This window comes from Crocuta crocuta, unplaced genomic scaffold, assembly GCF_008692635.1.
Source record: "Crocuta crocuta isolate KB4526 unplaced genomic scaffold, BGI_CrCroc_1.0 scaffold248, whole genome shotgun sequence".
Taxonomy (NCBI): Eukaryota; Metazoa; Chordata; class Mammalia; order Carnivora; family Hyaenidae; genus Crocuta; species Crocuta crocuta.
In genome coordinates, this window is record NW_027532409.1 from 2223906 (window position 1) to 2242887 (window position 18982).

The window sequence follows — 18982 nt, forward strand, 5'->3', positions numbered from 1 at the left end:
GGGGGGGGGGGGGGGAGGAGACAGAAGAAGGAAAATACACTATTTAATCCTCTAGGTTTCTTTGTGATTACAGCAAAGCACCATTTTTTTCAGGCAAAGGTGTTTGGAGAGGTAGTCAATCTAAATGTGAGTGTTGAAAAATAAAACAAAATTTTATTACTTTGTTCCTTATAAAATACTGAATAGAAAAAAGCTTTACATGATTTATCACTGAAAAAGCTCATGGAACTCTTAGGTAATTTCTTGAGCTCATTACACCCTGCCACATCCATAGGCCTATGTATCCCACAGTTGAAAAACATGAATATGTATCATTTCCTTTAGTAACAAGAGAAAATAGTTCCACGCTCATTCTCTCTTAGAAACATCCCTGCTCTACTCACTCATTTAATGTTGCTTCCAGAGCTATTCAGAAGGTAAACTTCATCTCAGCCTCTGTCCACATTATCCAAATTGAGAATAAGGAAATTGTTTAAAATCACCTAAGCTGATATAGAACATGTGATTTCAAGAGCAGAATCAAACCCAAAAAGCAAGTACATAAGAATCAAAAGGGAACAGGACCAGGAAGGCACACTGACACCTCTCTTTGCAATAGCAGACAGAGGGCAGGCAGTCCTGCAGAGACAAAGTTTCCTTTGCTCAACCAGAGCCGAACTCTTTTGTTTGGTCTCATAAACTCCCTCCTGCAGCCATATGAGAGTGAGAGGAAAGAAATATAAATATTCTTGTTGGATAAAAATCTATGTAATATAGTGAATAGGGGAAAAAAGAAAAACTTTAAATACGATAAAATTCATAAAGCTCAAATTTTACATCAGAGAATTTTTTTCTCAAGTTACAGTTTACTCTTTAGTATCTGATTAGTATCTTTGCAAGGTGCTAGGATATTAACCCATGGGCTACAATACCTTTCTCCAGTCTTTAAAGAAGTTTTTCCTAAATATTTCCTTAGTAGTATATTCATGGTCGAGCATTTTTGCAAAGAACGTAGCTACTTCTTCTGCTTTGGGGCTCAGCTTCATGACTTTACCTGGAGGAAAAAGTGGTCCCAAAAATTGAGGTGCATAATTCATGTTTTAAGTATCAATACTGAGCTCTGGAGAGGTCTTCTAACTAATGGTTTACCTTCCCAAGGTATACAAAGGTCTGGTGACACATGCTAACAACAACAACAGAGACAATACACTGATTTGTATCTAGTTGTAGAAGTTCTCCTTCCCTTTAGCAGATATTTACCTGGGTCATTCTCTGGAGACTATGCCAGTAAACTGTTCCCAGGTGCCTGCTCAGGACAGGGATGAGCTGGGGGAGGCCCAGCCACTCTTCCTTTTCCTTTCAGCAAGCAGGGTCCTTTACACCTCTTCAATGGTTTTTAAAAATCAAATCCTCAGAGGGACTCCTGCCACTGCTAAGCTAAGCAGCCTCTGTTCAAGAAGGGGAGGAAGGGATAGGGCAGGGAGTGGAAGAAAGGAATTGTGGGGAAAAGAAATAGGCATCTTTCTCCTTTAAAGTTAGGTGGGTGGAATATGAATAAAATAATATATACCCACAGCACGCAAGCCCAGATATCCCACACGAAAAATCTAAGTAAGACCTTCCTCTAGAACTATGGTGCTCAAAGTGTGGTTCACAGATCAGCAGCATTAGCATCACGTGGGAGTTCTGTTAGAAAGGCAGACTCTCAAGCCCCAACCCAGATTTACAGACTCAGCAAGTGCATTTTAAGAGACCTTCAGGTGACTTGTGTGCATGCTAGAGTTTGAAATGATTGCTCTGGAACACAGGCACTAGGAGACTGCCTCTTTTGGGGAAATAAGACTCATCTGAAGCACAAGGGATGACTGGGATTCTTGGTAGCATGCACATGTTAGCAAAAGCTGTTCTAAAGGCATCCATTTTCATATACAATGAAAAATGCTAACTTGTAGTGTAAATCTGAATGAGGCGTAGGGGTTTTGTGTACCTTATTTAGGTAATAAAGCAATAAAGGGAAGTACTTGGGAGTTTAATCTATTTTTAAAATAGAGTATCTTTAACAGTACTCTTAGGGACAATTTCCATTTTTTTCTTGAACATACAGCTTTACAACACCATCTGGAACTAATCCACAGCATAATAATTTGACTATACCTAAAATGAGGTTAAAAACCATCCCACTGTCTTACAATTTCATAGGTACTAACATTCACCAAGGATTTTCACTTTCATTAGAGAAAACTAAAACTTAACCAGAAATCCATCCATTTCAAAACTCAGAAGACAATTCATTTCATGATGGCTGGGAAGTCATCATCCCTAGTTGCAGGGTATAGGCAAATGTGGCACAAAACTGAAATTGTCAGGGTAGACCGAACTTGCATGGAATCCGCAACATGGAAAAGGCCAACAGGTAGCACCACATTCCCATTCAAACCTCCCCCGACCCCTACCCTATCCCCACAAGCTTTTGCCTTTGAAAGAAGTCATTTTGGGGAGGATAGGGTTATTAGCTTTCGAGGCTTTCTGGCACTTCTTCAACTCTCTGAAAGTCTGAATTAGAGTTACCAATAAAGTTATAATAACATGTTTCTTTTTTTCTTAATGTTTATTTATTTTTGAGAGAGAGAGGGAGACACAGAATTCGAAGCAGGCTCCAGGTTGAGCTGTCAACACGGAGCCCGATGCGGGGCTCGAACCCACAAACCACAAGGATCATGACCTGAGCCAAGGTCAGATACTAAACTGACTGAGCCACCCAGGTGCCCCATGATGTTTCTGATATAAAGGAAAACATTAAGTCACTAAAAATAAATGAAATTTAAAAATGGCAAGAAAGGAAATGTAAACTGTTCTTAGATCTGTCTGAAGTAAACCAGTATCAACAAATATTTGAAAAATAAAACAATGGAGACTCTTTGGGCAATTTTACTGAATTCTGTACCAACAGAGGAAGGAATTTTGATGCCTCCTATTTTAGATGGGCTGTCAAAAGAGGAAATGACAGCTCCCCAGCAGCAGAGTGGTGGGAAAAGGACTTGCTTAAGATTCCTGGCAATGGAAGCACTTTGTGGAAAAGGCTGAGCTCCAGGAAGAAGAAACTGCTGAGTCAGGGCTGAAAACTGGAGGTTCTCAGCAGAGGCCAATCACTGCATCAGCAACCCAGTACCCTGCCTCCCTGGCAGGTCCGAAGGAGTCTGAGAACTCTTTTCCTTAGAGAGCAGGCAGGATTTAGAGTATCAATTTGTACTAATAATTCAAATACAACATTCTGACTTATTGCCCAATAGGAGTTCACATACTCAGAGGGAAGTAATACTAGCGAGAAACCCAACTAAGAAAATGGCAAAGCTGGAGCTCCTGTAATGGAGGACTGGGCAAGAACGAAGGAAAGGACCACAGTGACCAGTGATGACTGGCTCAGGTCTTGGCTTCCCATCTTGAAAAGAGAAACTCAGAGACTAAAGAATCTAGCTTTCCTTCAAATCATTTTGAACCTCAAAGTGAAGCTTTAGTAGTTGAGCTTTCTAAAGCTCTTGGTAAATCCAGACTTGAGCTACAGAATATATGGACTTTTAGGATTGTCTTCTTCCAGGGTTCTAGGCTCTTTTTCCTCATTGGAGTTTGGCTTTGGAGTCATATTTAAGTAACCAACTATGAAGGCTTATAGAACTGTGTCCTGTGTGCTCTGGTCAACACAAGTCAATGTTTATCTGATGCAAGCACTTGTCATTCAGGCCTTGGGGTCCTGGTAGACTGCAAATGTCATGCAATCAGGGAGTAGTCAATATTGTCCACTGCTGGGTCTTGGTGTCTAACACAGGCACGCTGAATAAAAAATGAATTCCAGCTTGCCAAGCTTGACGCGTCCCCCACTTACAAGATCCAGTATAAACGGAATACCTTTATCTAGAAGTTATCTGTGGCCCTAAGGCCACCACTGGCAGACAAAGAGATGTACCAGAACTCTCCCTGTGTTCACCACTAATGCCTTTAGGCAGTTTTCCTAAAGGGAAAGGGAAAACCCCTTGGTTCAGAACCACCCAGTACTATTCACATCCATCATTTAATAGATAGAGTCCAGATGCACCTAGCAAATCTTGAGCACATAAGCGTCTGGGGTAAAATGCTCTAGCCACTTCTGGATAGAACTCTTGGAATGAGGGAGATCAGTTGAACATTCCCATCTGCACAGTGCTACACTATAAATAGGAAGAATGTCAAAGGTACTCTTCCAATTCTTCAACCCAACAACAGAAACACCAATGGTAGCTCATGGACAAATCTGAGAGTTCTAAGAGAAGTGCCCACAAAGAGCAGTTCTTCATAGCAGCCCAAGAAATTTGACTGCACAAGGCATAGTGCTGTGCTATATACCAAGTGATTGACACCTAACTAGCCTTACCTAGAGGCTGATGGCTGACTAATCTTCAACTGCTTATCAGCTTGCATTTTATTGCTAAGGTAAACTACTACCATTCAAGTAAGGCTCTTCTAATATCTTACAAAGAGTGGCTCCTCAGAAATGAAGTTCAAATAAAAACATTTAACTTGGAGACCATGTAGTTAAGACATTAACAGCCCCTTCTTCTCAAGGCAGTTCCTTCACCACCAAACCCTTTAAGAGTTAACACCTGATGATCATTCCCCCAAACCACACAATGACAATAAAACAAAATGAAATAAACAAAAGGGATTATATAGCACAAGATCTCTCCTCATTTTCTATTCCTAAATAGAAGCAACTCTTTTCTTGGCCAAGAATTAGACAACCTTGGAACAACTCACCATCATAATAAAACTTGACACTCTCTGGAAGAGGTTCATATGGTGGAGCAAAAACAGGGCCTTTATGTTCTAGGAATTTCCATTTGATGCCTTCAGGATAGCGCTCTTCTTCCCACCTTTAAAAAACAAAGTATAAACCCACTTAGTGATCACCTAACATAGAAACTGTCATCTATTAAATCCCCAATGAATTTATCATTCAATTGGTTGGTGCTCTAAAATAACTCTGGGCCCCACATTCAAGGCCTGGATCAAAAGAACCAGTATTCTTCACCTTGAAAAAGCCAACACTCACAATAAGTAAAATGGAATACTCAGGTGAACACAGGAAAATACAGTTCAAGAGTTCAGTTCTAGTATTGGATATAAGGGATTCCCACTCAAGGAGCCTGGCAATAGCTGGGAGCTATGGAAATGGAACAGCTGTTTTACCACCATGGTATACATGACAGAGGTATTATTTATGTGCTGATACCCAGAGAAAGGCCTCCTGGGAGTGGAGATGCCAGGTGAAGATATATGGAAAAACAACCCAACAAGCACAAGATGGAACAAAAGACTGAGAAACAGTAATTCAGTTGGAGTACTGAGTTTAAGGTACTCATGGGTTACCTAGAGCTATCTAGAAGGTAGGGATAAATGAATGCAGACTTTAGTGCAAATAGCTTCTAAAAAAAAAAAAAAGCAAAAATGATCAGACATAATACAAGGAACACCATATCCCCATCACTTATATTCAACAACTGCTAATATTATGCTGTTTCCTACTTTTTCCTATATTTCAGCAATGTAAACTGTAGATATTTTACCTCACCTCTAAATAGTTCACCCGTGGGACGCCTGGGTGGCTTAGTCGGTTAAGCGTCCGACTTTCGCTTAGGTCATGATCTCGCGGTTTGTGGGTTCGAGCCCCGCGTCGGGCTCTGTGCTGACTGCCAGCTCAGAGCCTGGAGCCTGTTTCAGAGTCTGTATCTCCCTCTCTCTCTGACCCTCCCCTGCTCACACTGTCTCTCCCTCTCTCCTAGAAATAAATAAAAATATTTAAAAAATAAATAGTTCACCTGTAAACATATTCTCTCACATAATAATATTATTACATATAACAAAATTAGCTTCATTCTAATACCTAGACCATACTAAAAACTCCCCAATTATACTCAAAATGTATTTTATAGGCCAGGATCCTATTAAGGATCATGCACTGCAATTGGATGATAGGTTTCAAATTCTTTCTTTTTCTGAATTAGATTTTCTCACCATCACCACCATTTTGTTTAAGAGTCAGTTGTCTTACAGATAGAATATTTTGTTATTTTTTTGTTTTATTTTAGAGAGATAAAGAGAGCACCAACGAGGGAGAAGGATGGGAAGGGGAGTGAAGGGGGAGGAGAGAGAGTGGGGAGAGAGGGAGAGAGAGGTGGAGAGGTAGGGAGAGAGAGAGAGAGAGAGAGAGAGAGAGAGAGAGAGAGAGAATCCCAAGAAGGTTCCATACCCAGCCCAGAGCCTGATGTAAGGCTCGATCTCACAACTATGAGACCATACTAAGCCGAAATTGAGAGTCAGACGCTCAAATGACTGAGCCACCCAGGTGCCCCTAACTCCAATGTTTTAAACAAAGTTCAGAAACATCAAATAAAAATTACACATAACAAACTGCTGCAAAAAGAGCATCACTATAAAAAGTCAACACAGATGGTCAAATGATTTTTGACAAGGGTGCCAAGACCATTCAATGGAGGTTTTTCAACAAATGGTATTGGGAACACTAGATATTGACATGCAAAAGAATGAAGTTGGGTCCTGACCTTACACTATATACAAAAATAAACTCAAAATCAATCACAGACACAAACATACAGGCTAAAATTATAAAACTCTTAGAAGAAAACATAGGGCAAAAGCTTCTTGACTCTGCATTTCGGAATGATTTTCTTAGATAAGACAACAAAAGCACAGGCAACAAAAGAAAAAGAAGAACTGGACTACAAAGTTAAAAATTGTACATTAAAGGATACAATCAACAGTGACAAGGCAACCCACAAATGAGAAAAAATATTTCCAAAGCATATTATCTGATAAAGGATTAACATGCAGAATAAAGAACTACAACAATAAGAGAAAAAACCCAATTAAAAAATAGGAAAAGGACCTGAATATACACTTCTCCCAAGATAAACAAATGGCCAGTAAGCATCTGAAAAAAATGTTCAACATCAACAGTCATTAGGAAATATATATCAAAACTATGAGATATCGCTCACACCTATTAGGGGGACTATTATGAAAACAAAAACAGACCAGAAAATAACAAGTGTTGATGAGGATATGGAGAAATTAGAATCCTTTGCACCATTGGTGAGAATGTCAACTGTGCAGCCCACTGTAGAAAGCAGTATATATAGTGAATGCTTGAAAATTAAACACAGAACTACCATATGATCCAGCAATTCCACTCCTAGGAATATACCCAAAACAATTCAAAGCAGGTATTTAAACAAATACTTGTTCTCCAACATTCATAGCAACACTATACACAATTGCCAAAAGGTGGAAACAATCTAAGTATCCATCAACAGACAAATGGATAAACCAAATACGGCCTATACATACAATGAAATATTATTCAGCCTTAGGAAAGAAGGAAAACCTGACACATGCCACAACACAGATGAACCCTGAAGACATTTTGTTAGGTGAAATAAGCCAGTCACCAAAGGCCATATTGTAGATTTCCACTTACATGAGGTTATGTAAAGTAATCAAATTCACAGAGAGAGAAAGCAGAAGGGCAGCTACCAGGGGCCAAGGGAAAGGGGGAATGAGGGAGGGTTACTGTTTAACAGAGTTTCAGTTCTGTAAGACGAAAAGAGCTCTGTAGATAGATGGGATGGTGGTGGTAAGGGTTACACAACAATGTGAATGTACTTAATACCATGTAACTGCACACTTAAATGGTTAATGTGGAAAATTCTAGGTTTTTGTATATTATTACTAAAGACACTAAAAAATACCTCAAAGTACAGATTTAATAAAATCTTAAACCTAGAGAGGGCACTGCATAAAGATCCTCGATAACTAACCTACCACTTCTACATATGAAACTGGCATGATCTACCAACTAGACACTGGCAAAGAAAGGCTTAGGTACAGGGACCCATCCAAATCCGAGTCTGTTACTTTCCAAACCAGAAAAAAATCCACGTGTGTGTGTGTGTGTGTGTGTGTGTATGAACAATGTGTGTAGGCATGTATACACCAAAGAAATTTCAAGATACCTGTGTGCAGCAGTCAGAGAGTCACTGTGTAGAGACTAAGAACACCACGTTTTCCCTTATATTGGGACTTGGTTCCATTATTCCCATCAACTCCAGTGGTAGTGGTGGTTGTGTTTTATTTTGGGAGAGGGGTAGGTAAAGGGGAAAAATGAGAGGGAGGGAAAGAATCCGAACCAGGCTCTGGGCTGACAGGGAAGCTGGATCCCATGAACCTTGAGATCATGACTTGACCCAAAACCAAGAGTCAGGACACTTAACTGAGCCACCCAGGCACCCCAACTCCAGTGTATTTTTTTAATTTAAGTTTATTTATTTTGAGAGAGAGAGACAGCACGAGCAGAAGAGGGGCAGAGAGGGAGAGAAAGAATCCCAAGCAGGCTCCACCCTGCCAGCTGCAAAGCCTGACCCAGGGCTTGATCCCACGATCCATGAGATCATGAGCTGAGCCAAAACCAAGAAGCAAGATTCAGACTCTTATTAAACAAATGAGCCACCCAGGTGCCCCTCCAGTGGTTTTTAATTAAGACTCCAAACTGTTTTATAATTCTTCCTATTCCAACATGTTCATCCTGAGGACTCACAGTATTTTCTCTACCATTTAAGTAAAATAAGAGATTCAATGAATCACTCAACACTAAACCTCAGTTTAAACAGAAAGAGAACATATCCTTCAACAGGCTGATATCATTGGATCAACAACTATAAATAAATACAAGTAAATAGAAATAAAAACAGTAATGTTGCCCTTTTAGGCCTACATCAATGGCTCACCAACAAAATTAAGAGCATGTACCTAGACACCAAAATGACTTCTCTTTATGGCAGACTTGACTTATGAATTCAAGATAGGTATCAACTGGATAATAAAATACGCTTGAAAAGGAGAAGGTGGAAAGGTGTTAGAAATGTAGTTACGACAGGAAGGTATTTGAAATCAAGCTCCCTTGTAGTTAAGAAGCACCTCACAGTACACTATAAAATGCATATTTAATTTTTAAACAGAAATAAAGCTGAGTTACTACAGCGTTCTTGAAGCTAATCTCTAGGCTCAAGGACAGTTTCTCTAGTTTGAAGAGAGTATCAATTCATATTCCATAAATTTCGTATCACTATTACTGATTATATTTGTGAGTCTTGGTCTTTCAACACTAATTCCTTACATTACAACCTAAATCCTTACAGCATTTTGTCTTTGCTGAAAGAGACTGAAACTTCCATGTAAAGTCACACCTAATACCAGCAAACAAACTCCTCAGTTTCTAGATCTTTTTGTGAAGAATCATGTTTAGAATTAACATGGGACATCTGTTCAAACAGGTCAGCCCTGAAAGAAATGTGTGTTTAACTCAAGAACTGAAACCCCATACACCTACAATGGGTAACCCTTATAAACATGGGGCTCTTGGGAGGCGCCTGGGTGGCTCAGTCTGTTAAGCATCCAACTTTGGCTCAACCATCTTCAGTTACAGACTTAATAGTCCCACTTAAACCAAAATAAGAATAAAACTCAAAGGTCATGGTGTCCAAGGATTAATGTGTGGCAACACTGATAAGGATTTCAACCACAGAAGCAAAATTAGGCTATTACACTCTTGGATCTAATTCCACACATATGAGGCTGGACCAGGACAAGAGTAGATCTGCTTCAGGGCCCCATAAAAGCCAAGACTCCACAGGAAGGGGGAAGACAGCAGGGAGCTAGTGATGACCAGGCAATAAACTTGTTCATGCAACAAACACTTCCTGAGCACACACCACCAAACCCTGACAGACAACAGACCCTGATCACTAACTCACATTCTCATGACTCCTAATAACCATCCCTAATTTACATAATCACTTCATTTTATCTTAAGGTCAACATTCTATCTCTGGAAAACTCTGAAGAAACTAAAAACACATTCTTTTGTTTCCTGACTCTGGCTCAGGGTTCCTTTGCTCTGTGACTTTCTCTGTAACCCTGGATATGCCCACGCCAGTTATATAGCTGTGTGGAGCATTCAGCCACTGCAGCTCTGCTCCTCTCTGTCACCTCCCTAGTCACTGAACCCTCCCTTTTCCTCAGACTCGCGGTGCTGGGGAGATTACTGTTCCAAATTATAAAAGCTGTAGAGGAAATGCATACTAATGGCTCTGAAACTCTACACACCAAACTATGAATGCTCATTACATCAGAGCTGGCAAGGGAAAACGAGAATGGGAGAAAGAACTCATTTTTTTCCCCGGACTTGTGCACCTCTGATCATCTGAATTTTTTTTAACACAACTACAAATGATATATAATTCGTACAGTGGTTAGTAAGTTTTAGGAAGTATCAGTATTAGGGGCACTTGGATGGCTCAGTCAGTTAAGCGTCGGACTCTTGGTTTCGGCTCAGGCCATGATCTCATGGTTCATGGATTTGAGCCTGCATTGGGCTATGTGCTGACAAGCATGAGGTCTGCTTAGGATTCTCTCTGCCCCTCCCCGCATTCGCACTCTCTCACCCCCCTCAAATAAGTAACTTAAAAAATATATCAGCATTAAAAATACTTGTTTATTTCAAAATTCTAAATAGCAAAATTTATTAAAAAATAAAATTTCCCGCCTAAACATATGTCTCAGAAGTAACCTGTTAAAACTATACTCCTCCCATAAAGATTAAAATCTTCACTCCCAGTGTGGAGGACACCTGTTTTCTTGGTCACAACCCTAGATATTTTGATACATATTGTTTCCTAATCTGAGAGACATTAAGCATATTGGCATCTTTCTTTCCTCCTATTTTAAGATGTTTTACTGATCACTTTTCTAAGACTCTTCTCTTTCATATTTATTTAAAAAAATCTTTTTTCATATTAAGAATCTTAGTCCTCTGCAAGTATTTTCCCTTATGATTGTTTTTAATGCCATGAGTTTGTCTGCCATACCCAACATTTTAATTTCTTTTTTTTTTAATGTTTTATTTATTTCTGAGAGAGAGAGNCAACTAAGCACTCAGCCACTCCACAACATTTTAATTTCGATGGATCAATTTTATAAATCTTTTCCTTATGGCTCTGGTTATAGGTCCTGTTTCAAAAGGTCTTCATTATTCTACAATTATAAAATATTCATCCAGACTTTCTTTTGGAGGTTATTTTTTAAACCTATAAACAGGCAATTTCCTAAACATAATTTATAGAATAATCCATCTTTTCTCCATCATTTTAAATGCAACTTTCTTCATATGCCAAATTCCTACACACACAATATAATTCTGTAGTTAATTCTGTTCCAGGGTGACACCAAATTTTGACAACCAATACGCTGAGACCTAGTTAACACTCGCTAGGACCTGGAAAACCTATTTCAGAATATTATTCTGGAGAGATTTTTTTTTTTTTTAAGTACTTCCCTCTTCTTCCAAATATCAGGCTATTAAATTTTATTTAACACTTTTGCTTAGTTAGGCCGTGGAACCCGAGAGCAGACGCTGGAACCAGGGCTGCCATGTTACCATTTCCACTTCTGTTCCTCTTCTTTCTTCGGCTTCTTTTTCTTGCTATCTGGCTCAGGAACTTTTTTATCTTTATCTTTATCTTTATTCTTGGGTTTTTTCAATTTACCATCCTACAAAGAAACATGGTGAGAAAGCACTTAAGTAAGTACCAATCGTATTTTTAGAAGTAGTTTTTGAGGGGCCATTAGGAAGAAAAACTGGAATCATAGAATAAAATATTAAAACTGGAGAGTTCTTAAATCTAATCCTCTCAATTTAATAGATGAGTGAAAATTTACTTTTCTCTAGAGCAGTATTTCCCAAAACTCCCTGACAAATGACTACCTAAGAAAGTAGTTAAAAAAACATTCACTGTGCATGGGAAAAGCCTCGTAAATTATACATATATTTTTTAGCCTTAGAGGAATGTTTGGGAGAGCACTTCTATAGAGAGTAATCCTGGTATATTACCCTCACTTGTTTTTAAATCCACTTACTTTCAAACTTCTTCCAATGTCATCAAATAATGGGTACAGACCTTGTATTAGACACTTACTATACAATTTGAAAGGAAATTCCCGATGGAGTTTAATATCACTCACTGTTGCTTGCATATACAAAGCCGCAAAACAGTAAGCAAGTATTGAAGAGATCCTAAAGTGATTACCAAGTCCTAGTACAGTACTGTATTTCTTTACGGCTTTTCTTTGAACTGTGACCCTAGATGAGCTGTCACTGTGGCACAAACATAAACAAATGTAACTCAAGAACACAGGTGATAAATCTCAAAACACATATATCCAGTCAAAAGTGTGTTATTTAACAGGTGGGGGGTCCTGCTCCACAGAATCTAAACTCTTAAAGAATATTTTCCTTTGTCCTAACTATCCAAGATAATTTCTTACTCAACAAGCTTTATGTAGCTCTCAAAGGGGGTTTAGAGTCATCTTAAAATCAAGTATAGAATGGCAGAGCTTGAAAGACCTTTACTGACAGTTTGGTCTGGCCTATTCAGTTATAATCAATGAAAAGTCCAAAATAGAGGTTTGGTCACTAGTTCCGGGTCCTATATAGCGGCTATTAACCATGACGAGAGCTCAAGTTTACCAGAACACTAACAGTGTCACTCATGGGAATGACTGGAATATATAAACATTCTAGCACTACATGATAGGATATAACAATCAAGATAAACTCAGGATTTTTTAAAAACTTTTTTTTAATGTTTATTTTTGAGAGACAGAGTATGAGTGGGGGGAGGAGCAGAGAGAAGGGGAGACAGAGAATCCCAAGCAGGCTCTGGGCTCTGAGGTGTCAGCACAGAGCCCGACGTGGGGCTTGAACTCATGAGCCAAGAGATCATTACTGAGCCAAAGTCAGACATTTAACTGAGTCACCCAGGTGCCCCAAACTCAGGATTTTAAAGCAAATGATCTTTGGGGTAGAAGTAAGGGGAAAGACTATAAAACAGAAATGGAGAATATAAATGTTTAAGTATGTTTGGGAGGAGAAAGTACTAGAGGATCATATAATTCAGATAATGTTTACTATTTAGGCTGAAACACACCACAGGAAAGGGAAATGTTTTTCAGTTAAGACATTCTCCCTCCAGCTTCTGAACGGGCATGCAGATGGTACCATCAGGAAACCACTGGCTACACTGTATGTTTTCAAGCCTGAAATGGGATAATCAGTCACTAAAGACTTCCCAACAATTCCCAGAAATGAAAAAAACCACAGCCAGTTAAGTGAGGTTTCAGTGAGAGTGCTCCTGCCACCTAGGGTACTGGCCATAGTAAGACTGCGTAGTCACTCTAGGTCTTTCAGCCTGTGTGGTTTTTCTCCTCCCCCTGTAGGGAGAGGGTTGCTGAAAAGGACAATAAAAAAATAAAGTCAAGCATCCTTTTTTCCAAATGGTTTAAAGCAGTTATTACTAGCTCCTTCTAAACTCAGAGGAAGGTATTATTTTACATTAGTGCAACAAAAGCCTGAAGGCAATAGAGAAAGCACAGAAAAGCTAAAGTTGTGTATTTCTTACTGACTAATCTGTACTATCTACACGAAAGTGGGGTGACTACCACCATCACTCAGCACTTCATTCTCGAGTCCTTGAGTGGGTTGCTCATAAACTGACCCTGCTATGAAGAGGCTACTACCACCTGGCAGGAAAACCACAGTTCCCTAACCTAGGACCTGATCATCTCTCTATGGCTCTCCTTCTCATTAATACTCTTCATGTGTTCATGTGATTTCACTTCAGACTCTTCCCCCTTCCCATGGAGTTAAAGATCAGCAAAGTCAAGCAGGAGACAGGTTAAAATGGTAGCTAGTGTAATGGTTCTGGATTCAGACTGCATGGGATTGAATCTTGGCTTTACTACTTAGTAGTTGTAGGACCTCAAGCAAATGATTCAGCCTCTCTATACCTCAGTGTCTGCATCTATAAAACAGAGATAATTATGATAGTAGCAATATTTATCTCTTAAAGGTGGTTATGAGGATGAAATGAAATCATTCATTTAAAGCACTGATAGTGTCTGGCACACAGTAACCACCTATTACATTTAATTTTAATTATTATCATTTTTACTACTACTATAATAGATTACACTCTTAAAACTCACTGCTCCTTACTATCTTTACTGCTCATACTGTGATGTGCTAGTGACTTAATAATTGTGAATCCATTTTGCCCATGACCAGGGCCATGGCCAACCACAAATGCAGCAAAAGTGCTAAGAATTCACTCAACCCCTTCTAAATGCAAGATGTAAGACTCCTGTGATCTTCTGACATCTTTCCCTTGAATTACTTGCTAATAACTCTTTAGTATAAGAATAGGAAGTGTCAAAAGAAGTAACCATATTATTTTATTTTAAATCTACCACAAGCATAAAACAGAGGCCCTAGAAAAGTACTTGTGATGAGCTGAGATTTTAAAGAAGGTGCTAAGCCAGGAGAAGAAGGGAGGAAGAGCATGTGTGTTCCAGACAGAGGGAACAGCATGTGCTACACAAAGCTGTGAAGCACAAAAGAATCCAGTGTGGAAAAGAAACAAAGGAGGTCAGTGTGGCTAGAACAAGCTAAACTAGAGAAGAGGCACAAGATGAAGGGAGGCACCAGATGCAGGGGCCAGATCGGGAGGAGCTGTGGTAAAGAGCTTGGATTTCATCATATGTCCAAGAGGCACCCATTAAAGGCCTTTAAACATGGAGAGTTACCCAAAGTGAGTGGTGAGCAAGCCTTGATACATGTAAGAGAGTGCTAAAAACATTCCTTAGGGAAAACTCTTGTGGGCTGTAAGCCAAAGTATGATTTCTTGTTAACGTTTCCTCTGCAGGTATGAAGACAGTATAGTTTCTCCAAGAATGTCAGCTAGCAGCAAAGCTATGGGTAGACATGCACGAAGGCTAAGAAAAAGATCTTAAAACTCACAGTGCCATAGTCACTGTTGCATGCCTTTCTTAGCGTTTCCTCTACGAAAGACCAATAAACTCCTACAACTCACCTGCCTTCAAAAGTTGTTTTATGGAAAACTCCCTAAAACAAACCCAAGCCTCTAAGGGCCACAGTCTCTTTACTAACCTCTTCTTCCTCCAGTTTTCGTTTCTTCTCTTTCTTGAGATCTTCTGTTTTAATTTTCTTAGGTTTATAATCAGCACTACAAAGGGGAACATGAAAATGCAATTAACACAACTCTGACTCAGTAGTTCTCACCAAAAGGATCAGGACCTCCTAACTCCTGGAGGCTTCTAAAGCCAGCATGACTGTTATTCTTGGCTGGACATTCTCATAGTCAGATGAAGAGAAAGTAAAGGAGGCATGAATAAGGACCAACAGTTATAGTCCTACACAGAACAAAACAATTTCTGTTTACACAGGCCTGGGAGAGATGGGGGGGTGGAGGGTTATACCACTAGAAGGTACAAGTCTGGGGACCAAATGCCCAGTGCAACAATGGCTACGACAAAGTAATACCTAGCTGGAAAGGGGAGGAAAGAAATACTGTATGTATTCTAAGTGAATACAAATGGGTTACCAAGAATTTTCCCTCCTTTCTTTCCACCCAGTTTCTATCATAAATCCTTTGTAGACTCCAGGAGTATACGAAGCTATACAAGACTGAAAATAATGAGCAGAACTTAACCTCACTGAATCTGAGAAAGAGGTACACACAAGCCTGAAATAACTGTTTTAAAAGCAACACTGAAACTTCACTTAGAATACATGGACAGGCACAGATCCTAGGAAAAATCGCTTAACAATGGTAACTTATCTGTGGTTAGGTGATAATAAATTGAAAGTAACTTAAATAATTTAAATGTTCTTGATAAATTCTATATTATTTGAAATTTTTACAATAAACAGGCATTACCTTTTAATATGATGAAATAATAAAAAGATAAATATATGTTTTGCATTAAGCCTCAGTCAGGTACACTACCTATTTGCTTAGAAAAGCCTCCATTTCATAAACCAAACACAACTAAGCTGCCCAGTCCATTAATCACAAATTCCAAATGACTAAAGTCAATCAATGTCGTTTTCCTGCATACTGGAGAGGCATATGTCACATTTATTGTTTAAACAAATTGTTTTTGTTTTCAAAAATCAAGGAAAAAAATACTCACTCATCCTCTTCTCGAGGTCTCTTTAACGGCTTTATATCCTCTTTAGGAGGAGCAAAATAGCCATCATCTTCAGGTTCATCTTTAATTCGTGGTGGACTAAAGAGGACAAAGACCAGTTAATCAGACTGGGAATGTCTATAGTTCGTTAAATGCTCTAAAGTAGGGATAAATCATCTCACTGAGTAGTAGTTGATGTAAGGATAACAACATGCATTGGTACGAATTATAAAGATTTTCACTTCCTTACACTTAATTCTCACTACAACCCTGTGAAGGAGATAGTACTGTCTGCATTTTACAGGTGAATAGGCAGTATCAAAATCTAGGATCAGGACTCCTTAATCTAAGTCAGTATTCTTTCTTACTGCATCTTCACTGCCTTTACCAGATGACCCAAACCATAACACGAACAAGTTAAGTTGTTCCCTCACCTTACAGGAGGGATCTACTATGTATCTAAACCCACCAATGATCCCAACTGATTATTCTAGTACCCAAAGCTAAATACAGCTTTTACAAGGAAGGGAATAAAAATTTCTTCTCAAACTTGTGCCTTACCTTGAAGTTCTAATGGAAAATAACCTTAGTTAGATGGGAAAATACCTAAGCTGACATTACAACAAAAGAAGTGCATGTACTAAATGAGAAGAGGCCCAGAACAAACTGCAGCCATTCCAACCCAAATCTAGTCATTGCTCAACTTCCTCCCATGGTTTACTTAGTTGATACACAGGAGAGTGCCTTGCCCTTTTTTTGTTAAAACTTTTTGCCTTCTGAATATAAAAAGATGATTCTCTCAGATAACTATTTTGAACCAGAAAGAAGAAGGAAAAGGTTAAAAAAAAAAAAAAAAAAAAAAAAACCCATGGGACCAGCAATCACCAAAACCTTGGGATGTTCCCTGGCCTGGCATAATTCGGCAGAACCTCACTGTTCACAAACCAAAACGCCAGCGAAGCTAACTCACTCAGTACAGGGAATGCCTCCCCATGAAACCATCTGTTTCTAAGGGGTCCAAGGGGTGGGCACCCAGAGTCAGCTGCCAGGAACAGTCAAGATATTCACAGAGTTTCAACGTCACCCCCCTCCAACTCCCCAGGCATACTGGATCCCCTTGCTTGCAACAGAGTCTGAATGTTTAAACAGATTAGCGTTTCTTCCCTATATCTGCACACTCGTCAAATGCCAGTCTCTACAGCTGGTTCCCCTCACCATAGAAATCACCAGCATAGGCTCAAGAGTCCAGTATCTCCAAACACTTTGAACCAGAAGGAAAGAGACACTACCATTTACCCAACTAGTTAAGTAAATGCTAGATTCTAGTACTATCACGGGTAAAGTTAACAACATGTGTGGTTACTAGGCTTGAAGAAAGAACTCATAAAACAATTTACCAGAAAGCTGTGTTCTACCCAGTAAAACATCTGGATTGGTCCACAAAGACAAACATGTAAGACAGCAAGCAGTCTAGCAAAGTGAAAATAGAGATCACTGCCTAGAAGGCTGTGTTCCTAATCTAACATGGAATTCCTGAAACAAAATCCTGGATTACATACCAAGTCCAGAGTCTATTCATATCTTAGTGTTAGTTTAATAAAAGTCCTAGGTGGTCTCCTGGCAGCAAATAGCAACCCTGTACTCACTTTGAGAAATCAGAACACCTAGGGAAGCTTCCAGCTCTACTGCTTCTTGAATTACATTATTCTGCATTCCTAGATCAGTTACAAAACACGCCTGAAGAGGGCACCTGCTCCTTCTAGTCTAGGGACTCAAAGAGTACATGGCAGAATTTTCAAAAACGTTCTCAAATGAAACTGAAAGTTCAAAGTTTCAAGGAAGCAAAACTCTCCAACACTTTGTTCTAGTCAATACGCAAACCCTTCCACCAACTCTCAGGAAAACCATTCTGTCATTCAATGAAGCAAATGTGGATATATGATCATAAACTTTTTTTGAAACTAGAGGGGACTTTCATGCTTTTTTTAAGGAGCCGAGGTTGATGAAAAAAAGAAAATCAAAATGGCAAAAACAATACAGGAAAAGCAACCTCAAGAGTGTATGCATTTTCCTCTTCTTGAAAAGAGATCACATTATCTCTACTCAAATCTACACCAATCCCTAAATGGAGATCAAAGGGTGCCTGGGTGGCTCAGTCGGTTAAGCGTCCGACTTCAGCTCTGGTCATGATCTCATGGTTCGTGGGTTCGAGCCCCGCGTTGGGCTCTGTGCTGCCAGCTAGCTCAGAGCCTGGAGCCTTTTCAGATTCTTTGTCTCCCTCTCTCTCTGACCCTCCCCTGCTCACACTGTCTCTCTCTGTCAGAAATAAATAAAACATTAAAAAAATTTTTTAAATGATAATAAAATAAAAATAAAATAAGACAAAATGTAGATCAAGTAAGCTTCTACAGATGAGCCTCAGAATTTGGCAGTCCCCCCGCTTATCCACAGGGGGTATATTCCAAGACCCTCAGCAGATGCCTGAAACAGTAGAGTAAGTATACATAATGTTTATTCCTATACATACATACTTGCAATAAAGTTTAGAAGTTAGGCACAGCACAAGATTAATAATAATAATAAAACAGAACAATTATAACACACTATAATAAAATTTATGTGAATGTGGTCTCTTTCTCACTCAAAATATCTTACTGTACTGTACTTGTCCTTCTTGTGATGATGTGAGATAATAAATGCCTATGTGAGGGGATGAAGTGAGGTGAATGATGAGGGCGCTGCGGCATAGCATTAGGCTACCAGTGACCTTCTGACAATATGTCAGAAGGAGGATTGTCTACTTCCTGGACGTGGCTAAATGAAACCACAGAAAGCATAACTGCAGACGGAG

The 18982-nt window shown here is 39.3% G+C and overlaps 1 protein-coding gene across 1 annotated transcript in view; it reads right to left on the reverse strand.

Moving 5' to 3' along the window:
- Positions 1-18982, reverse strand: part of TOP1 (DNA topoisomerase I) — a 91742-nt gene that overhangs the window by 25826 nt on the left and 46934 nt on the right. Inside the window, exons 6-10 of the mRNA XM_077778881.1 lie at positions 16135-16230; positions 15089-15164; positions 11522-11634; positions 4768-4883; positions 912-1033 (exon numbers count right to left, since the gene is read on the reverse strand). Of these exons, the coding sequence (XP_077635007.1) occupies positions 912-1033; positions 4768-4883; positions 11522-11634; positions 15089-15164; positions 16135-16230 (523 nt within the window). The remainder of the gene's footprint in view (positions 1-911; positions 1034-4767; positions 4884-11521; positions 11635-15088; positions 15165-16134; positions 16231-18982) is intronic.